A 19,732-nucleotide genomic window follows, 5' to 3' on the forward strand; every position below is an offset into this window, starting at 1 on the left:
TTTGCACCCAATCTACCAGATCAAACTATAAGAGCGGGATATGAATGGCTTCAGCTACACCAATCAGAAGCAATTTTATTTATTGATGGCCTGGATCAGGCTATATGGAATCTAGAGGGAAATTACAATAAGATGACATATACTGATAAATCAAGTACAGCCACAATCATGTTTAATATCTTATCAGGCAACTTGTTCCCCCATGTAACATTGGTTATTTCGTCACGTGAACACAGGATGGCATCCCTTCCCCTGGAGCTACGACCTCCATTAATTATTGCTCTTGCTGGCCTTGAACGTGATGACACCAAAAAACTATTTACTGCTGTTGTAGGTGAAACAGGGGAAGAATCCTGGAATAAGATGACATTTCAGTCACCTGCACTCGTGCCATTGTCTTCTGTCCCTTTATTCTTGATTTTCAATGCAATCGTTCATAAATCCAACCCAGAGAATCTGCCTAATACAATGACTGATGTAATGACAAATGTACTTCATATTTTCATGCGTTCCTCACACACTCAGGAGAAAAAATTGATTGAAATAATTCTTCACAATTTGATGAAAATGTCATTTGAAGCCACTCGAGAAAAGCGAGTGATTTTCAACAATACCGATCTAAAAAACGCAGGACTTACAAAAAAAATGGTACGTGATCTCATCATAGAAGTACCTGGAGGCAGCTCACTACTTAATCAACATCTTTTGGAAGGTGACACTCTGATGTTCTTTAGTCATCAAATCCTTCAAGAAATGTTAGCTGCTCTGTACATCGCCAACATGGATCTCGCAACTTTCCAAGCATTCGTCACTAACGAGATCCACAAAGATCACTGGTCCGTTGTTCTACGGCTCCTGTGTGGAACTGTTTTCGATCAAAAAATCAAATCTCAATTCATCAAAGATCTTACAACTGGTAAGAGCAATCAGGACGTTGCAATTATTGACTAAATCAAATATTATCATATTGCGCCAAGAGCTAGGAATAATTTTGCCATAGCTACTCTGATTACCCTACCGCATTCAAGATGGCTAAGTGGTCAATGCAACATCCACCACATGTTTATAGAAAGTAACCATTTAATATAACCGTTGTATTGGTAACAGAACGGGGTGCCGGGATTTGTGACATGAATGAGTCATTTTATAGGTGTTATTTCTCCAATGAGAAATGTGTAAACCCGGATTCTAAATATTTAAATTTTTTTTTGTTTGTCAGAGACTGGACTAGAAAAGCAAAATTGTCTTAAACATGCACTCACAACTAAGATAAATCAATGTACGAAATCCTATCAGAAAGTGGAGTTGTTTGGTGCGTTATATGAAGCCAATGATGCCGAGCTCATTAGATCCCATGTTCAAGAAATCAACTTCGAAAACGAGTCTTTCACTGCAGCAGGAATGTCTGCAATGTCATGTGTCATGCGACGATGTGGCCATCTTGAACAAGTTCGCCTCGTCAAATGTGAGCTCAATGCAGAATTATTGAAAAACTTCGAGTTCAACTTGAAAGGTTCTATAGTGAAGGCAAGTGTTTAGTAAAAAATCTAATTTACATATTATCGTTGACGAAAATAATACAAAGAATACACTTAATTTCACATCATGAGATAAAAAATGTATCTCCCATCTGTCAAACTAACGTATATTTAGTCGATTACCTTAAAATGTTAGAATTATCACAGTTATACGAACATATCTTAACTTTATTTTATACTTCTGATATTAATTTGTATTGCATCCTAACAGGTGTCAGAATTTGATATCAGCTTAAATCCGATGTCCGTTGAAGCTTTTGATATCTTTGGTTCAGTTTTAACAAACATTGAAGTGGAAAAACTCGTTATGCGTGGCTGCTCACTTACAGAAGAAAAGTTTCGTGTGCTTGGAAGACATTCCCATTTACAGGTCGAAATATAAATTTTAAGATGGTTCATTATTCCAATTCCTTATTCCTTGGTTTTATTTTGTTAGTAAGTTTGCTCTGTTTTTTTATTTAAATTTGTTAAATTGTACAAACTCTATTAACATTTCAATATTCCCTAGAAAAGATCTTCCAAATTATATTTAATTGGTCTAGTTACTATGAGGAATTATATTTTTATCAACCTAACAGAAGTTTTATATATTTCAGATTCACATTCTGGATGTTCGAAATATCACCAACATGACGTTTGACTTGTATCTTGCGATTGTCAAGTTTGCATCTGAACATGCTGTCAATAAACTTTTGATGGATCCATGGGATTGCTTCATCGCAAGCAACAAGCAGCTGTTGGAACTGAGTAAATGGGAAGTTTGTGGAAAGGTAAACTAAATCTGAAACATTTGAAATGCCCCACATCCTTTTAACTCACTAATCGATCCTAGTGTTGTTTCTCGCCCAACTATGGCTTACAGGAAAGAGAACTCAACTCGCCTTGCAAACGTTGACTGTATACTTTTAAAAAGCCAGGCCAGTGTTGAAACATTATGGCCTGCATGTAGTACTAATATATTGTTGGCAAATTGTTTCTTTCTTATTATTTTTCTCATAAAACGCTATTTCATGGAATCATGGCTTTCACTATGAACGAGGCTCTGAATAAGCAGCTACTGATATGGAAGGGAGCTAGCTACATTGTCTGGAAAAACTGAAGTATATCGTTTTCAGCATTGTCTGCTCCATTCATTTGGACCATGGTTGCGATGGTGATGTGTTTTGTAAATCAGTGTATCTACGAAGAGAATATCTTAGATAAATCTCAAGTCAGGTTTCACCAGTATAGTTATGCAGCTTTGGGGTTTTGTATTTTTATTCACCTAACAAACAATTTTATTTATCTCAGATCCAAGTTCTGGATGTTCGAAATATCACAAACATGACGTTTGATCTGTATCTTGCAATTGCCAAGATTGCATCTAAACATGATGTCAAAGAACTTTTGATAGATCCGTGGGATTGCTTCAAGGCAAGCGAAGAGCAACTGTTGGAACTGAGTAAATGGAAAGTTTGTGGAAAGGTAAACTAAGTCCAAAACCTTTGATATAGTTATATTCAATTGGTAGTGCTTTTATTTTGTTATAGAAGACCGCAATCGTAAGTAATGTTGAACACAATTATATTATTATAGAAAGACTATTATGACTTTTAAGGTACAATAAGTCATCAGCTAAAATAGTCGGCTATAATAATAAGCGGTGAAAGTGTTTGTTCAACGCAAGGTTCTGAATCATAAAAGAGCATAAATTCCTAAAAGTGGGAAGAGTTCTGATAGAAGAGTTGCAAAGTCCCGAGCTCATAACTAGAAGTGTAAAGTGAAGAGTTCTGATCGAAGAGTTGCTAATTTTCCCAAAGCAAGGTCTCAAGTCCTCAACTGAACTTGTAGAGGATTCTAATTGAAGAGTTGCAAGTTTGCTCAAAGCAAGGTCCCGGGCTCTCAATTAAAATTAAAAATAGTACTGATAGAAGCGTTGCAAGTTTGCTCAAAGCAAGGTCCCCGGTCCTCCTGAACTGGGTCTAGTCTCGGGTTCCAACTAAAATCCCGAGGGATTCTGATTGAAGAGTTGTAAGTTTGCTCGAAGTAAGGTCCTGAGCCCTCAACTAAAGGTGAAAAGAGTTTTTATAGAATATTTGCATATTTGCCCAAGTCAAAATCTCGAGCCCCCATCTAAAATTGGAAAGAGTACTTGCAAAAGAGTTGCAAGTTTGCTCGATGCAAGGTCCCAGGTCCTCAACTACTGGTAATAGCAGAAAGAGTTGCAAGTTTGCTCAAAGCAAGGTCCCGGGCCCTCAATTAAAAGTGGAAAGCGTACTGATAAAAGATATCTGAGGTCCCGTGTCCTTAACTTAACGTGGAAAGAGTTGCAAGTTTGCTCAAAGCAAGGTCTTGAGCCCTCAACTAAAGGTGAAAAGAGTACTGATATAAAGATGCATGCTTGCTCTAAGCAAAGTCCCGAGCTTTGACTAAGTCGAAGAGGAAGTTTACGTCAAAAGAAGTTTACGTCAAAAGATATTTTGATTTGAGAATTGAAGTCCCTAATATGAATGTGCTGATATGAATAATATATAAAGCTCTGAGTACGTCAGTGTTGCTTTGAACAAATTTGTAACCCTTCTATCAGAACTCTTTCCACTTTTAATCGAGTTGCTTGGGATGTTGCTTTTAGCAAATTTGAACTTGAGTCTTCAACTAAAATGGAAAGAGTAACGGTTCTGATAGAAAAGTTTCAAGTTTTGCGGTTGCGTGTCAGCAGAACATACCTAATTTCTTACACCCTGGGTGAGGTGGGGGTCATCAGTTGTTTGTTATTTTGTATGTTTATGTGTGCATACTAGTTTCATATCAAATGTAAACATTAATAAGTTTAATAGTGAATAGAAGAAGGCCTGCCATAGGTATTTGCAGTCTCCTTCATAACCTACTGCAATATCACCATTGGCTATTTTTAATGATATTTGATCGGTCTGGGATAAAATGTGATACCCATAAATTTCCATATTCTAGGAACCTTTATACTTGTAGTTTATCAACAGATGCAATAATTTTCAGATCAATGTTCTGGATGTTCAATCCATCACTCAAATGTCATCTGATCTATGTCTCACCATATATGAGTTTGCAAGTCAAAGGGGAGTCAAAAAAATTCTAATGGATTCGTTGAATTTCTCTAAAGCAAATAAAGAGCAATTAAAGAAACTAGACAAATACAAACTTTGTGGGAAGGTCTGTATTATATCACAAAATTTAATGTGACACCACCCTTACATATTTTCTAGTCTCCAATACACACTGCAAAATCTATCACAACTAGTCTTGTGGGGCAACCTCGTTCATTTTGCGCTATTCCATACTGGTCGGCACGCGGAGTAAGGGAACGATAGCAAAACAAGTTAGCAAGATTTTTTGCAAAATACACGATATATATTACAAAAACATATTTCTCACAGAATTGGTTTAAAGTGGGTGTGACAATACATTTAAATAGTAGTTTCTTCAGAAGTTTACGCGTTTTATCTCACTATTTCTGCAAGAATCAATAATAATACTGTAAGATCACTAGCAAATAAAAGGAATTTTTGTGGCTTGCAACTACTAAAAAGTCTGAATTAAATAAATGTGCGGCCCGTAGCTTCACCCAGTTACTTGTATTTGGCCCGCCAATGAAAAAGGTTGCACACCTCTGGTCTAATCCATTACGGAAATTGATATCCAGAGAAGGTCAACCCCAAACCATCGTCTATCCCGAAGACATTTTCAAATAATATTTCGAATATGGAATATATTTTTAGTTTATATTTTCCATTATTTTAGAATGTTTATTTGATATTCTAGTAATCAGAAGTTAAAAAAACCTAGACTGGCATAAGTGAACAGCAGATACTTTCCATAACATCTGGCATAGATTAGGCAGAATAATAAATTGGTAAATGATAAATTCGCAAAAAGAATATTCAACTTATTCATGAATTGAAGGACTACCGTAATTTAATTATTTATTCTTGTTGGATAACCTAAATGTCAGCAACAACAAGAATCTTGCCAAGGTATCAAACAGGTTAACTTACGTACATGGTCATGCATTGGACATTAACATTTCTTACTTTGCTTGTTGAAGATAGTCCTATTAGGGCAGTGGTTCTCAAACGGTGGGGTACAATGGCTTAGACAATTTTTTGAGAGGGAGTGAAGCCAATTAAAAATAAAAATATTTGTTAGATTTGACCTTGCCCGACTTGTTTTGGATATTTACACTTGTTTATTTTAGATATTTACATTCCATCCATGTATTTTCTACGTATTTTTTTGAATAAAAAATATTTTCGCCTAAGGGTCTGTTATTTGTAGCTTATTGTTTAGCTAGTTATTTTTGAGGTGTTGAAATGTTTTTGAAAGCATTATATGGATGGCATATAATTGAGTCTTCTCATTTATTTTTCAGTGTTTTACGATATTTTGATGCGTGATGTTGATATATATCAGAAAATCAACTTGTGTTAGTGGTTCTAAATTCACTCTTCTGTGTTAGTAGGCACCAGCCTTCGAACATTCAAATGCCAAAATACCCGCCCTCTTTGCACGGATGTTTGTTATCTTTATGTTTTTAGATATCCGTTATTGATATCAGTCAAAACCCAATGGACGAAGAAGCTTTTGATGCTCTTGGTGACCTTTTATCAAAATATGAAGTTGACCAACTCATTGCAAAAAATTGCCAGCTAACAAAAGCAAAACTTGATGCTCTTGGAGGTCATTCTGGATTAAAAGTATGACCAAGTTATATTATAATATCATGCCACTGTTGCTCTTTTGTTGAGTTGGATGGAAAATACACACAAAGCAGCTGGTTTTATGATGTTTGATATTGGTAGATTTGGATAGTTTACACCCCCTCAAAAAATTGTCTGCACCCCACTTTTGAGAACCACTGGTCTAGGGTCGATACAAACAACCACTTTTGTACAAGAAACTGCATTTCTTGATTAGCCAGGGTTTATCAGTCATATCTGTTACAATACTTTTGGATAAGATTTAGATATGTAATCTTATTGATACTTGAAATTCAATTACTTATCTATGTTTCAGTTATCCAGGTTTGACATCAGTGAAAATCCAATGGATGAAAAAGACTTCAATGCTCTTGGTTCTGCTTTAACAAAAATATAAAAGTTAATGAACTTGTCATGCAAAATTGCCGACTGAATAAAGAAAAACTAGATGCTCTTGGAAGTCACTCAGGATTACAGGTTTGGTTTTTTATTGCTGTTTGATATATTATTGACTGCATAATCTGCAATGTATATGTTGAAGGGGTTTGCTATTCAGCATTTCTACTAATGCCTGTTATGATTGCCAGGGAAGATATCTAGATCATAGAAAAATACTTTGCAAGTTAGAACTTGTCTAAATTCAAAGCCAACCAATATAGATTGTAAAATTTTCTTAAACTAGATGGTTTCAAATCCCGAGTTCACTACCAAGTGGTTGTCTGCAAATTTGTTTACCACCCTTAATTTTTTGTAATTTTCCAATATTAGATTTCAAAGTTGGATGTCAGTCTAAATTCAATGAATAAAGAAGCTTTTAATGTGCTTGGTTCACTTTCAAATAGTGTTGGAGTTGATGAGCTCATCATGCGGAATTGCCATTTAACAAAAATCAAACTTGATGCTTTTGGGAGTCATTCTGGATTGAAGGTATGATTTAGATCAGGGGTGTCAAACTTGTCGGTTTTCGAAGGCCTTATTGCATTTTGGGAATTGTGCAGAGGGCCGCAAACAGTTTTTGATATATTTTTATAATGTATACGCCAAGCATATTTTTGAATCGGTGTAGTTTGTGACATTTATTGTGATGTAATTTAACTTCCGAATAAAGTTTTGTTATTTCCCTCAAATTTTAAATGCAAATTACAATGCCAATTATTAATTTCTTGCATTTCACTAATATTGTAGTTTACTGTATTTATTACAAAATTTTTATATTTAACCATCCAAAACATTTTTTAACAAACTTTTGATAAAAAAAGAATAATACATACACCAAAATTAATTTTACATACTGAATAGGGAAATTTTAGGTCTATATAGGGACCTCCAGAAGTATGTGCACCAAGATGGCGCACAACCTAAACCCTAACCTGGTACACATATTATGTTGTCAGCAATAGGATAGGAATTGCATCTTTTTCCTGGGAGAGAGGAAAGCCAATGTAGCGGCTTAATCATATGGCGGACCACGAACTATAATCCGCTGACGCGGATGACCCGCTGAAGCTCGACGATGTCACTAATAGACTAATAAATTGTATTAGAGTATGTCACTTTTAATATTGCTTACTAATATTTATTGCAAATTTCAAAATTTAGTTAGAAATATTATATGAAATCTTGAATATAAACACGGACCTGCGACAAAGTTTGTCATTTTAGATTTATTTTGACGAGAGAGTCATAGTGTTCCAGAGTTTGCTGGCATTGATATGAAATTTTTATCTTTTATTTTCATCGATTTTTGAAATTTCCTCTCTATAATCCTATTCGTTTTACTAGATTTGCTCTCTGGATATTCGATCCATAACCGGCATGACATTCGATCTATTTCTCGCAATATCTAAGTTTGCAAGTGAAAGTGAGGTCAAAGAACTACTGATGGACCCATGGGAAAGGTTTGAAGCCACTAAAGATCAAATAATGGAATTGAGTAAATGGAAAGTCTGTGGAAAGGTCTGTAACATATTCATTGAGACTTGGAATATGATAACGAAATTATTGCCTAATCCATTAAATATGTTGTAAACATTTTGTTGATAAACCTTGGATCTCACTTTATTGTACAGAGTGATGTGAATTCAGGCAATTGATATCCAGTGAAGGTCAAACCCAAACCATTGTCTATTCAGAATACATTAGACAATCGCCTTTTATGCTGATTATGGAGTTGAAATAAACTTATCTTACCATGCTTGTATATCTAGGTGATATTCATAACAGATCTCTCATAATTCGAAGTACTCTATTACAAATACATCTTGAAAGATTATTAACATTATTTACTAGCAAGTTTTTGTCTGCTTTAGGCATAGATGGGATTTTCAATATTATTTGAGGGGTTGAGGGGGTTTCCAAGGTAACTTACGCGAGATACCAAGTCAGCAGAACCATTTAAATACACGATTAATATTTAACTTGTAACACTAATTAAAAAATAGTTTTAAAACTACTAAAAATATTTTGATCAAAACAAGTCAGCTTTTTCATTCATTTCCAAAATTTGATTGCCGGTCCATGAGCCAAATTATTTCGTGTTGCCAGTCCACAGGGTTGAAAGGTTGGGAACAACTATTCTATGTTTTATCCATGCAATGACAGCACTGCTTTTATATCTGAATGATGCGGAGGTTTCTGTAGTTAAAGCAATCTATTTCCATTGCCCACTGCAATAACAACTGTATATTTAAGTCAGCATAAACAAAACGCCTCTTAAAAAAGGCAAATATCCTCTTTTCTCTTTTGTAGGTGAATATCATTGCAATAGAACTTAATAAAATTGGTCTCTGCTAATTGAAAAATCTTAATTATTAAGAAACTTTTCCTGCAGTATATATGTCTTGCAGTATGTATGTCTTAATTAACTTGATTTTTTTTCAATCAGCTATCAGATTTTGAATCAGCCATCTGTTGAATTTTAATAAAAAATTTGTCCATTTTGATCAATCAGTTTTTAAAGTTTGCTTTCTCCATTTCTCATACTTTTATCCACTGTCACAATCACATTTTGTGACCGAGTTCATCTACATTAGTTCACTGATCTTCTTTATTTCAGTTGGAAATACTAGATATCAGTTGGAACGATAATCTTGGCACTTCTGGCTTTGGTGAAGTTGGATCAGTTGTTTCAAAATGTCAGGTGAAGGTATTGCAGGCTCGGCATTGCAATCTGACAGATGAAGGAATAAGAGCATTCAAGGAAAACACTAGTAATGCAAAGGTAAAACCAGTTCACATACCTGAACCTATATTTGCCATAATTTGGTAATGTAAAGTCAAGTTTATTTTTTCAACCAGTAAAAAATATCACAATCATAAATTACGACAAAAAAAATAATTTACTTACTGGGGAAGAGAACAGACTTCTGTGATTCAATGGATATTTTTGTTTATTACCGTAACAATGTCCGATCACTAATAAGTCAACAATAACGCAACAATCGCAATTTGTGCAGCCACTCGGACAATTCATTTGCTCAGACAGATGATCTGCATGGCTGTGAACATTGCCCCATTTTCGGGATTTCGCGTGTTATTTGTCAGTTTTTGGTTCTTTCCAAAAACCTCTTCCGGTGAAAATCATTCTCCCACGTAGTCCATTCCAAATTCATCATTGAATGATTGCCAAACCAACAATAGAAACAGAATTTTGTGTAACTCAAGTTTGCTTCATTGTCTTTAATTAACCGCTTATCGTGATTAACGCTGTGGTGAATAATCGGATTTGTTGGTGTTTAATCGGACATTCGCTGCAAAATATTTTGACCGAAACAACACGCCTGTTTCAAAATTTGACTGCTGGTGCTTGAGCCATATTATTGTGTGTTGTCGGTTCACAGGCGTAAAAGATTGGGAACCACTGTTTCTTCTTTATCCATGCAATGACAGTCCTGCTTATATATCTGAGTGACTGTTCATACTTATTTGATGCAGGTTTTCTGTATTGAAGACAATGCATCCATATCGCCCACTGCATTACCAACTGCATATATAAGTCAACTTCAACGAAATTCCATACGAAAAGTCAAATACTCGTTCACTATCTTTCCTCTATTGTGAGCAAATATTTTTACAATATAATTCAACAATATTTTGATATCAGATTTTATTATGTGACATTATCACATGCATTTTGCTAAGAACGAAGCTTTGTGCAAGCAGCCTTCGGTAAGTTTTACGGGACGGAATATCTCAGGCTCAGCATTGCCCATACAACTCATCACACCCTAAGGTGGTGGTGGGCATGGGAGCGGAATCTGAGAATTTTAAACACTATGATGCAATGGATATGCAATATATGCACCCGCTCAGACTGGGTGAATACTCAGACTCAGTATTCAGCATAGTTGCGAGCATTGCCTTGTTTTCATGGTTTTGCACGTTATTTGCAGTTTTCTGTTGTTTCAAAAAAAAACTTAAACTCATATCACTGGTCGTAATATTTGATTTGCCCCTATTTTTTATTCCAAATTTATTCTTGAATGATCGCCAAAGCAACCATGAAAACGAATATCACTCAAGTTTTAGTCATGGTTTTTAATTGACCGCTTGCCGGGATTAACGCTTTGGCGAATAAACCTATTCTTTTAGTGTTTAATCGTATTTTTGGGTGTTCCCAGTCCGCATGGTAATGATTGGTAATCACTGTTCCAGGCTCTATCCATGCAGTGACAGTCTTGCTTATATATCTGAGTGACTGTTCATACTTGTTTGATGCGGAGGTTTCCTGTATTTAAGACAATGCATTGCTATCGCCCACTGCAATAACAACTGTATATGTCAACTTGGATAAAGTTACCCTTCAAAAAGTCAAATACTGTTTTTTTGTATTTTACAAAATTGGTCTCAAAATTGGTATTTTTGAATTTTACAAAATTGGTCTCTGGTATTCCAAAAAGACTTTTTCTCATGTAGTATATATGTCTTAATTAACTAGGAAAATTTTAATCAGCTATCAGATTTTGTTTGGGTTACATTTCCATCAAATAAATAGAAAAAAAATCAGGAGAAATTCAGGGCTTGGGATTGCAATCTGACAGCAGAAGGAATGAAAGCATTCAAGGAAAACACTAATAATGCAGAGGTAAAACCAGTTCACATACCTGAACATATATTTGCCATCATTTAGAAATGTCAAGTCAAGTTTATTTTTTCAACCAGTAAAAAATAACACAATCATAAATTATGAAAAAAAAATAATTTACTTACTGGGGAAGAGAAGTCGTGACGAATCAAACTGGTTATCGAGCAGCTACACCCAAATGTTTTGGAGATTGCTGTATTATACGACATTATGACATGCTTTACACTCGTAATAAAACTCTGTACAAGCAGCCATTGATGAGTTTGATAAACTGGAATATTTCAGGTTCAGCATTGCCCACACTATTTAACAAACCACGAGGTGGAGGGCATAGGAATGGAATCTGAAAATTTTAATCTGTGATGTAATGGATATTTTTCCCGAGCTTCGATTTTCTTGTTTATTTCAGGAACAGTGAATATTTCAAATGTCATTATAACTTCCTACGAGCTCCAATTTAATGCAATAAAAATTATTCCCAGAAAATCTACGATAGACTGGGCATAAATTAGCTAACAACCTGTTTAGAGCCATCCATGCCGCTAACAGGTTCTCAGCTTATTTAATCCCAGTCTATCGTAGATTTTCTCTAAACCAGTTTGTAAGCGCCATATCTTCAAAACAATCCTCAATTATGCATCACAAATTTTGCAATACTGAAGTATAGGAACAATTTTTCAGAAACATCTATATCTATACAGTTATGACCAACGCTTATTAAAATAATTTTCTAAATTAAATAAATATTAAATGGAAATTTTTTTTATACAAATTCAACTCTGAAATTGTGACATAATATCAGAAATTAACTGTTGAAAAAATAAAACTGAAAAATAATGGATTTTATCATTTGTTTAAAGTTTTTAAGAAAATTATGAATGTGAAAAATAATTAATTGGTCCTGAGCTTGAGTCACTAAATTTTGTGAAAGCTCCGCTTCCAGCTAATATGATAGGCTTGGCTCAAGCTCCAACAAGACATTACAGCTTCAACCCCGGTTTGTAGCGCTTGGCACAATTAGCAAATCATTGAACTGAGTAATTACTTGTGTGATCGTGTGGAATATTTCAATTATTTTAGGTGAGTGAGCACGTACCACTTCTTCTTGGCAAAACCTTCCATCTTATATACCGTACGCTTTATACCTTATCTAAGGTTTTGTTTGCTCTCCTGATTTTATATTCAGTTTTTATTTATTTATTTGTACCAATCATTTTATTTTTATGCTGATAATGGAGTCGAAATAAACTTATACTTATAAGTAATTGCTTTATATTCTCCGGAGTTATAATGAGTGTATGAAGGTTTTATTAGATGAACAACTTTTAGCCTGGAAGGCAAGAGAAAATAATACAATTATTATTTTTGCAGTTTCACAAATTACTTGAGGCCGACTATGTGAAAAAATTTATATTTTATTTGCGGTCTATATTTTTGCCATTTTTCTATTCTCTTATAACACTCCGCCCTGTTGATTCTGTTGAAGTTGGATTGCTATTCCACAATGTCAGATGAGCGTTTTTTGTACCTATATATCAACTCATAAATATTATATGATAAGAACATGTATCATTTCAGATCAACAGCTTGGATCTGGGTTGGAACAAAGTCAGCAAACTCGAAGATGAAGGATTATCTACAATCAGTGAAATTGTTCGTAAATGCCAGGTTAAAAAATTGTACATGTGGTTTTGCGACTTCAACGATGATCAGTTGGAAAGATTCAATGAATTGATTGCTGATACTGGGGTTTATTTCCGTCACAGATTTCTTCACTAGTCATAGACGCCGTATCCGAGGATGATTTTATTGGAATATTTGATTTAAAATTATATTAGTTCCACATTTCTTCAGTCTGTCTGTCTGAGATAATCACTTTTCGTTTTGTTTCAAAATTTTTGAGCAATTTGTTTTTATTTATTTTTTTCAATTCTGTCTATAATATTTAGCAAGTATGGTCCGTTTATCGCATTATTTCTTTTGATTTTCATTTATTTCATCAAATATTTCAGTCAGAGATTCCGAATATTTAACTAGTTGCATACAATGAACAATGGAATAACTGTTATCTACAACCTGGCTATTTGACCAGACATTTTTTGCCCACGGATTGCTGTGTTAGACTATTAATGCTTTTATATTTTTATAAGTATGAAAATACGAATTAAAAATTAATTATCGGGCATTTTACGACACTATTTATGTCAATAGATGGCCGTGAAATTAGGCTGGCTAATGCATTTATTTTTAACCATGAGTTATGTTGAAAAAAGCTAAATTAATACGGCAAGGCATTTTAAATGCTGGTATCGGTCATGGATTTGAATATTTTGCTCAACAGAAAATCATCCTAATAAAAAGTCGAAACTTTCAAATATTTGCCAAAAATCGAAAAAAGTATAAATTATATTTCTCAAAAAATCAACTTGTTTTTTCCGACATGGGACAATTTATTGGGTATCGTAACATTTGCAGCTTTATATAATTTTCAAATTTTCGACGTAATGCAAATGAATGCGTAACTAAAAACACTATGTCGCTGGAGAGGCAACTAGCAAAAATTATAAAATACCATTGAGCGCTAAACATGGAGTAGCAACCGAATGCTGGGTGTACGCTTGACATAAATGATATTCTCCAATACATGTACCAATGTCAATAAAAATACTTTAATAGATGGAACCATTTTTGAACAAAGATGTAACATCTCTTCCTCAAGGCTGGTTTCAAGCCGATTTTGCCGCTTTTATCAAATTGGGCCCCGCACCCTGCTCTAGTTTTTTCTGTATTATTTATCTGTATTATGAGGTACAAAATACTGCTGAAAATGTAAAATATAAAGTAAAATAATCTTTCTCATAATATTAATTTGTTATGCATGGTAAATTTAGTAAATCATCGTTATGTCGCGATTAGCAATTAAAAGACTCAACAGTGTGTCAATGCTTCTTCTAGAAAGCAAAATTGCTGAATCTGTTGATTTTAGTTGAATTTTCTAAGAAAATGGCTAGAAAAGTATTTTTCTGAAAGAGTGCTCTGCTCTTTCGTTGTCTACATGAATTCTTTGTCTTTCCGTTATGACTTCAACCCCATATAATTTTGGGAAATTACCCAGACCTCAACTCTGTGCTCAAATCACACAGCTTTTTCTTACATGTTTATACAAAATTTATTTTAATAAGTTCACTTTTCTTCCCAATTTGCAACGGAACTTAACTATACGAAAACCTGCAATTGCCAAACCAACTACGGCTTTGCTCTGTCAAGTTTCAATATTAGTACAATATACATGCATAGCCTTCTATTGTTCATACGCGCTTGCATTTTTTCAAGTACAATTCTGCTTCCCAAAGATAAAATTATGCGTGAGAGGATTGCTGGGCTCCTCGCCACCGTAGGGTGGTTCGCGTAACCGCTGGTCGGTTACGGCTTCCTCCGCCATAGAGTCCATGCATCTGAAACAAATAACTGGCTAACTAATCCCAACATGGACTGGTAAATAGACTAAAGGCTGTATGATCAAGCCATCTCGTCGGCTTCCACCACAGTCCCCCTTGAGAATAAATATCTTATCCATAGGGTGGTTCAGGTAACCGTTGGTCTGTTACAGCAGGGGCGTGCAATCTTTAATACAGGAGGGCCACATACAAATAACTGGGTGAAAGTGCGGGCCACACCCATGGAGGAAACATTTTTTTTATTTAACTTATGGCAATATTAATAGTTTTAGTCCTTACATAAGTGATGAATTAAAACGCATAAATTTCTAAAGAAAATTGCTATTCACACTTAATGTCACACCACCCCGACTTTGGACGAATTCAGTGAGAAATTCTAGGCAAGATTTAGACATAATTGACTGATATGCTGAAACTAAAACTCATTTAGCTTCTGTATCTTTCAATGGTAAAATTTTTCAAACTGCTTTTTCATTTTTTAGGTTAAGTTAGGCTAATTGCCCGTTCTTACTAAATTCTTGGTATCCGTTCTTCACTTTCCTTAAATCGCTCGCTGCTCGGCAAGTGGTAGCTTCGTGAATCGCGATGTTTGCTGAACAGAAGCTAGCTTGTAGGGCATTATAACGTCATAAGTATAGATAATAAGTTGGACTCGGGTATAGTAGGCTTTGCGACGCAAAAGGGATTGGAATTGCTCGAATGTATCAGATTGAACTACATTTTAAAACCTTGTTTCGCGGAACGCCACAATTCCAAAATTGGAACGCACAATTTTTCCTTGAGGACAGCATTTCACCCGCGGGCCGCAGTTTGCACTCCCCTGCTCTAGCCGATAATATGATAATCACTAAATATTCTCTGATTACCCAATGCGGGTTCGCATAACATGCGGGTTAATTATCTGCGAGAGGATTGCTGGCCTCTCGAAGTCGCAGGGTGGTTCATGCGCCCCTAGTCGGTTACGGTTTCCTCTGTAGTCAAGTATTTGCATATGAAACAAATAACATGCCAAATAATCTCTCACCGTTTTGTCTGATAAGGACGAGAATTATTGAGACATCTCATCGGTTTCCATTTCTCCTGGGATAAATATGAAAATACTGTTTAATGAGCGTGTCTGGTGAAATGCCACCAGCGTCAATAAGCGCCATATAAGTCGCAACTTGTATTATTTCGAAGAAATACAATAAATTTAAAAAAAATCGTAATATTCTACGTTAAGCGATAAATTCCGGACACCGAAAACACTAGGTCAAGCGATGATGGAGGAAACTTTAGCCCAGTGATCGGCAACTTTTTCCGAGTGACGCACCGGTAAAGCCTGACCAAAATTTTGGTGGACCACCTGTACACAAACGGATTAAGCCTATGCAATAAATTATACGCATTAGGAAATTTATGTTGACAATATACTAAATACGACGGTGATGCTATTTAGTGCGATATCTGCATTGGCTGGCGATTAACTGTACCAGGCCTTCATTAATAATATTTCGGGAAAGGTGCCATCTGGCCTGGGTAATGATTGATGTTTGTTTTGCCATAACAATTTTTTTTACCCGATGTGCTATATGTGTATAATTATCCGGATTCTGAAGTATAGAATTAGCACCGACTAGGCATGACAGGTTAACTACGAGCTAGTAGTGGACTAGTCACGTTCTTAGCGATAAGTATTTTGTTGGGGATATCTTATACGGACTGATGAAAGACACTCTTATACGGGCGCAGTGGAAACATCTGACCCAGCATTATTGCGACATACTGACATGGTAATTGTTTGTGAAGTCAGACATGCTGCTCAAGTGCGTTGTGTTTGTCTAGTTTGCTGTTTTTGTTCGTAGGGTTTGTGGTTAGATTGTAGATTGCAGAGGTTTTATAATGGCCTTGTCCGTTTTTGTGTCACCTCTCTGCGGACCGGCGATGGGCTGTGGCCCGGTGGTTGCCGACCACTGCCTTAAACGACCGTCGGTTACGTGAACCACCCTATGCTGAACTCTTTGCCATCGTGGGGGGGGGGGGTTCAGATACCGCTGGTCTGTTACGGCTTCTTCCGACATCACGTCCATGCATCGGAAAACAAATAACTGAATAACTATGTCCAACATGGACTGGTAAATGGAATGATAACCGGACGAGAGAGAGTTATATTTATTATTACAAACAATGTCAACATCACGATACATTTGGAGCAACAGAAAATATATTTTAATTTAACAATAATTGGTTGATCATTATTTTGAGGGTCAGTATGCAAGACCGGTTAGGTCACCGAGGCTCCTGGACCGTACTGTACTATATACTATATGAGAAATCAATCAGATATAGCAGGGGTGTGCAAACTGCGGCCCACAAATAAAAATTATGCGTCCCGCGGAAAAGTGCCAATTTTGAATGGTGTGCCGGCGAAAAGAGTTTTTAGTTTTGTTAATCTGGTGTGTGAGAGCAATTCCAATCTCATTGCGTCGCAAAGCCTATAGTAGCGCCTGCGTGCCACTGTCATATTAGCAAAACTAGCTAGCAAAATACCTTTGAAAAAGACACGTTAAAAAAAAGGTTTTTCTCATTCAAATCGTTTAGTCGGTGTGAAAATAAATTTGAAAAGCAGTTTCCAATTTATAAGTTTTAACTAGCCATTTCTGCAAGAACCCCTAACAGTGCCGTAAGATCAATAACGAAAGGAAACAATTTTTTGTGCTTGCAAGTTGCAACTTCAGTAAAAACTTTACCTACGTAATTAATTCGTCCCGGAAGCACCTCCGTCGGTACAAAATTCCATACATAAGTAGGGACGCACACTGCCTGTCAATAACCTATTCCGTTCTAAGCCCCGAAAAAACTGGGACATTATATTTGTTTAAATTATAATAACGGTAAAACCCGTAACGAATACATGTTAGAATTGGATTACTACATGCTAAATAGAAAGGTACACATGGAAAGAAAGAAGAACAGAGAAATAACGAATAAAAACTACGAACTATATACCTATAGACTAGGGTGAGCAACTTTTTTCGGCTCGCGTGCCAAAATCGGCTTAATTTAAAGAAAAAATTGTTCCTCGTGCCAACCAAAATTAAAAACAATGCTTTGCCACTTTCAAAGCAGAGATACGCAATAATAAACCTTTTAAACATGTACAGACAGATTCACTAATTGGGAAAATATCACTCCAACAAATAGATTTGATTACTTTTCTTATTCCATATCAGTGAGACTTCTGCTGCGGCATTACCGCTGATAGAGATTTTACATTGGGTTTATATTTTGAAACTCCCAGAGAAATACACGAACTACTGCTGGTTTCATCTCTCAGGCTACTCTTATCACGAGACTCAATAAAGTTCATAACTGAGAACCAAGATTCACAACCATATATAGATGAAAACATGTAGGGTAATGCAGTTGCAAAGTTTTTAAGACATCAACAATTTTCGGGAATGGCATCCCAATAACGGAATAGTTCATTTTTTGCACTTCTCTATTCAGTTCCTCATGTTATTTTGTGATCTATGGATTCTTGGTTTACGTCACAATTCCGCTGATTTTCAAGATTTACCCAAAAATTGTCTTTGAAGGATTATTCTCAACAGAGTCTGCCCACCTGTATGGTTACTGAAGCTGAACAAACCAGACAAAGTAAGACTTTCTACAAGACGTTTGTATGAGTGAGTGCTTCTGAATGAGTGCCCATAACTTTGCTCAGAGATGAGTCTCCTTATTTGAGTGTGTGCGACTAATTTTGCTCAGAGATGAGTCTTCTTTACTTCTGAGTGATTGCATGTAACTTTGCCCAGAGATAAGTCTTCTTTACTTTTGAGTGAGTACCCGTAATATTGCTCAGAGATAAGTCTTCTTAATTTCTGAGTGACTATATCTGTAACTTAGCTCAGAGATGAGTCTCTTTTACTTATGAGTACCTGTAACATTGCTCAGAGATGAGTCTTCTGTACTTATGAGTACCTGTAACATTGCTCAGAGACGAGTCTCTTTTACTTCTGAGTGAGTGCGTGTTACTTTTCTCAGAGATAAGTCTCCTTTGCTTCTAAGTGAGGGCCCGTAACTTTGTTCAGATATTAGTCTCTTTTACTTCTGAGTAAGTGACCTTAATAACTCCGATCAGTAATATGTCCCTTCACTAATGAGTAATTGCAATAAACCTTGCCTCAACCAGATACCCTTATTATAGTGATCAATTCCTAACTCTGAATTCTCTTCTTTTACTTCAGGCCTACAATCTTAAAGAGAGCAGGAACTGCTATGTGAAGTCTTCGAGTGGAAGTACTTTAGGCGTTTGGCATATTCGCCAGTCACTCAGTACGATACTCCAGAGGTCAAATCAGGGTCATTACAAGACGCTAAGAAAGTCATCATTTATTGTCATGGCAACTCGTTTCATCGTGGTTTCAAGCATCGAAGAGATTTATATTCAGAGCTGCAGAAATCAGGTATGAATAATATGGTCGAATTCTTTTTGTCAAACTCAAAGGTACTCGGAGCCGCAACATTTACTCTAATGTCAGTGGCTATTAAAACTACTGGAAAACCACTTATGATGCAATAATTCAGTTTACGACAAAATAAAAAATAACTTGGAATTAAAAAGAAAAAGTTTGTTTTGACAGATTTGAATCACTTTGATGCGACCTATTGTACCACTCACGACTTATATCTGTTGTCATGTGTAATTAGTGAGTAGTAATAGACTTTATGTCTCCGACTTTCATTGAATCCCCACTGCTTCTAACAAAAACGGCTGTTGCCACTTTGATTCACGAAAGCCAAAGCTCCGAAAACAAAGAGTCGTATGCTGCTGATCGCTGGTTTACCCTAACTAATTGTAAGACAGCGTTGGTAAATTAGTTAGAACTAGAATATGACATCATAAGTGGTTTTTCGATAGTTCTAATAGTATCTGACATTAGAGTACATGTTGCAGCT

At 35.7% G+C, this 19,732-nt stretch overlaps 2 protein-coding genes across 4 annotated transcripts in view; both read left to right on the forward strand.

Annotated features, from left to right (window-relative positions):
• Positions 1-7,157, forward strand: LOC144427272 (uncharacterized). Of its 2 annotated transcripts, XM_078116170.1 has the most exons (9): positions 1-916; positions 1,220-1,527; positions 1,750-1,908; positions 2,135-2,308; positions 2,829-3,002; positions 4,533-4,706; positions 6,089-6,247; positions 6,567-6,727; positions 7,019-7,157. In XM_078116170.1, exons 1-8 carry the CDS (start codon positions 133-135, stop codon positions 6,645-6,647), a joined length of 2,013 nt encoding a protein of 670 aa, XP_077972296.1. In that variant the 5' UTR covers positions 1-132; the 3' UTR covers positions 6,648-6,727; positions 7,019-7,157. The 2 variants fall into 2 exon arrangements, with proteins under 2 accessions (XP_077972296.1, XP_077972297.1); XM_078116171.1 differs by lacking the exon at positions 6,089-6,247.
• A 5,959-nt stretch (positions 7,158-13,116) lies between these two features.
• LOC120331124 (lysophosphatidylserine lipase ABHD12-like) overlaps positions 13,117-19,732 on the forward strand; it is a 76,158-nt gene continuing 69,542 nt past the window's right edge. For both annotated transcript variants that reach the window (XM_078116182.1, XM_078116183.1), the window contains exons 1-2: positions 13,117-18,430; positions 19,021-19,239. The gene's annotated coding sequence lies outside the window, so the exon portion shown is untranslated. The remainder of the gene's footprint in view (positions 18,431-19,020; positions 19,240-19,732) is intronic.

Source organism: Styela clava, chromosome 9, assembly GCF_964204865.1.
Source record: "Styela clava chromosome 9, kaStyClav1.hap1.2, whole genome shotgun sequence".
Classification (NCBI taxonomy): domain Eukaryota; kingdom Metazoa; phylum Chordata; class Ascidiacea; order Stolidobranchia; family Styelidae; genus Styela; species Styela clava.

What these genes read in the sequence shown, in the direction of transcription:
- LOC144427272 (XM_078116170.1), top strand. Translation starts at nt 133, where the DNA reads ATGACATATACTGATAAATCAAGTACAGCCACAATCATGTTTAATATC. An exon ending in GAAGACATTCCCATTTACAG is followed by an intron (nt 1,909 to 2,134) that starts GTCGAAATATAA and finishes TATATATTTCAG; the next exon opens with ATTCACATTCTGGATGTTCG. An exon ending in AATACAAACTTTGTGGGAAG is followed by an intron (nt 4,707 to 6,088) that starts GTCTGTATTATA and finishes TTATGTTTTTAG; the next exon opens with ATATCCGTTATTGATATCAG.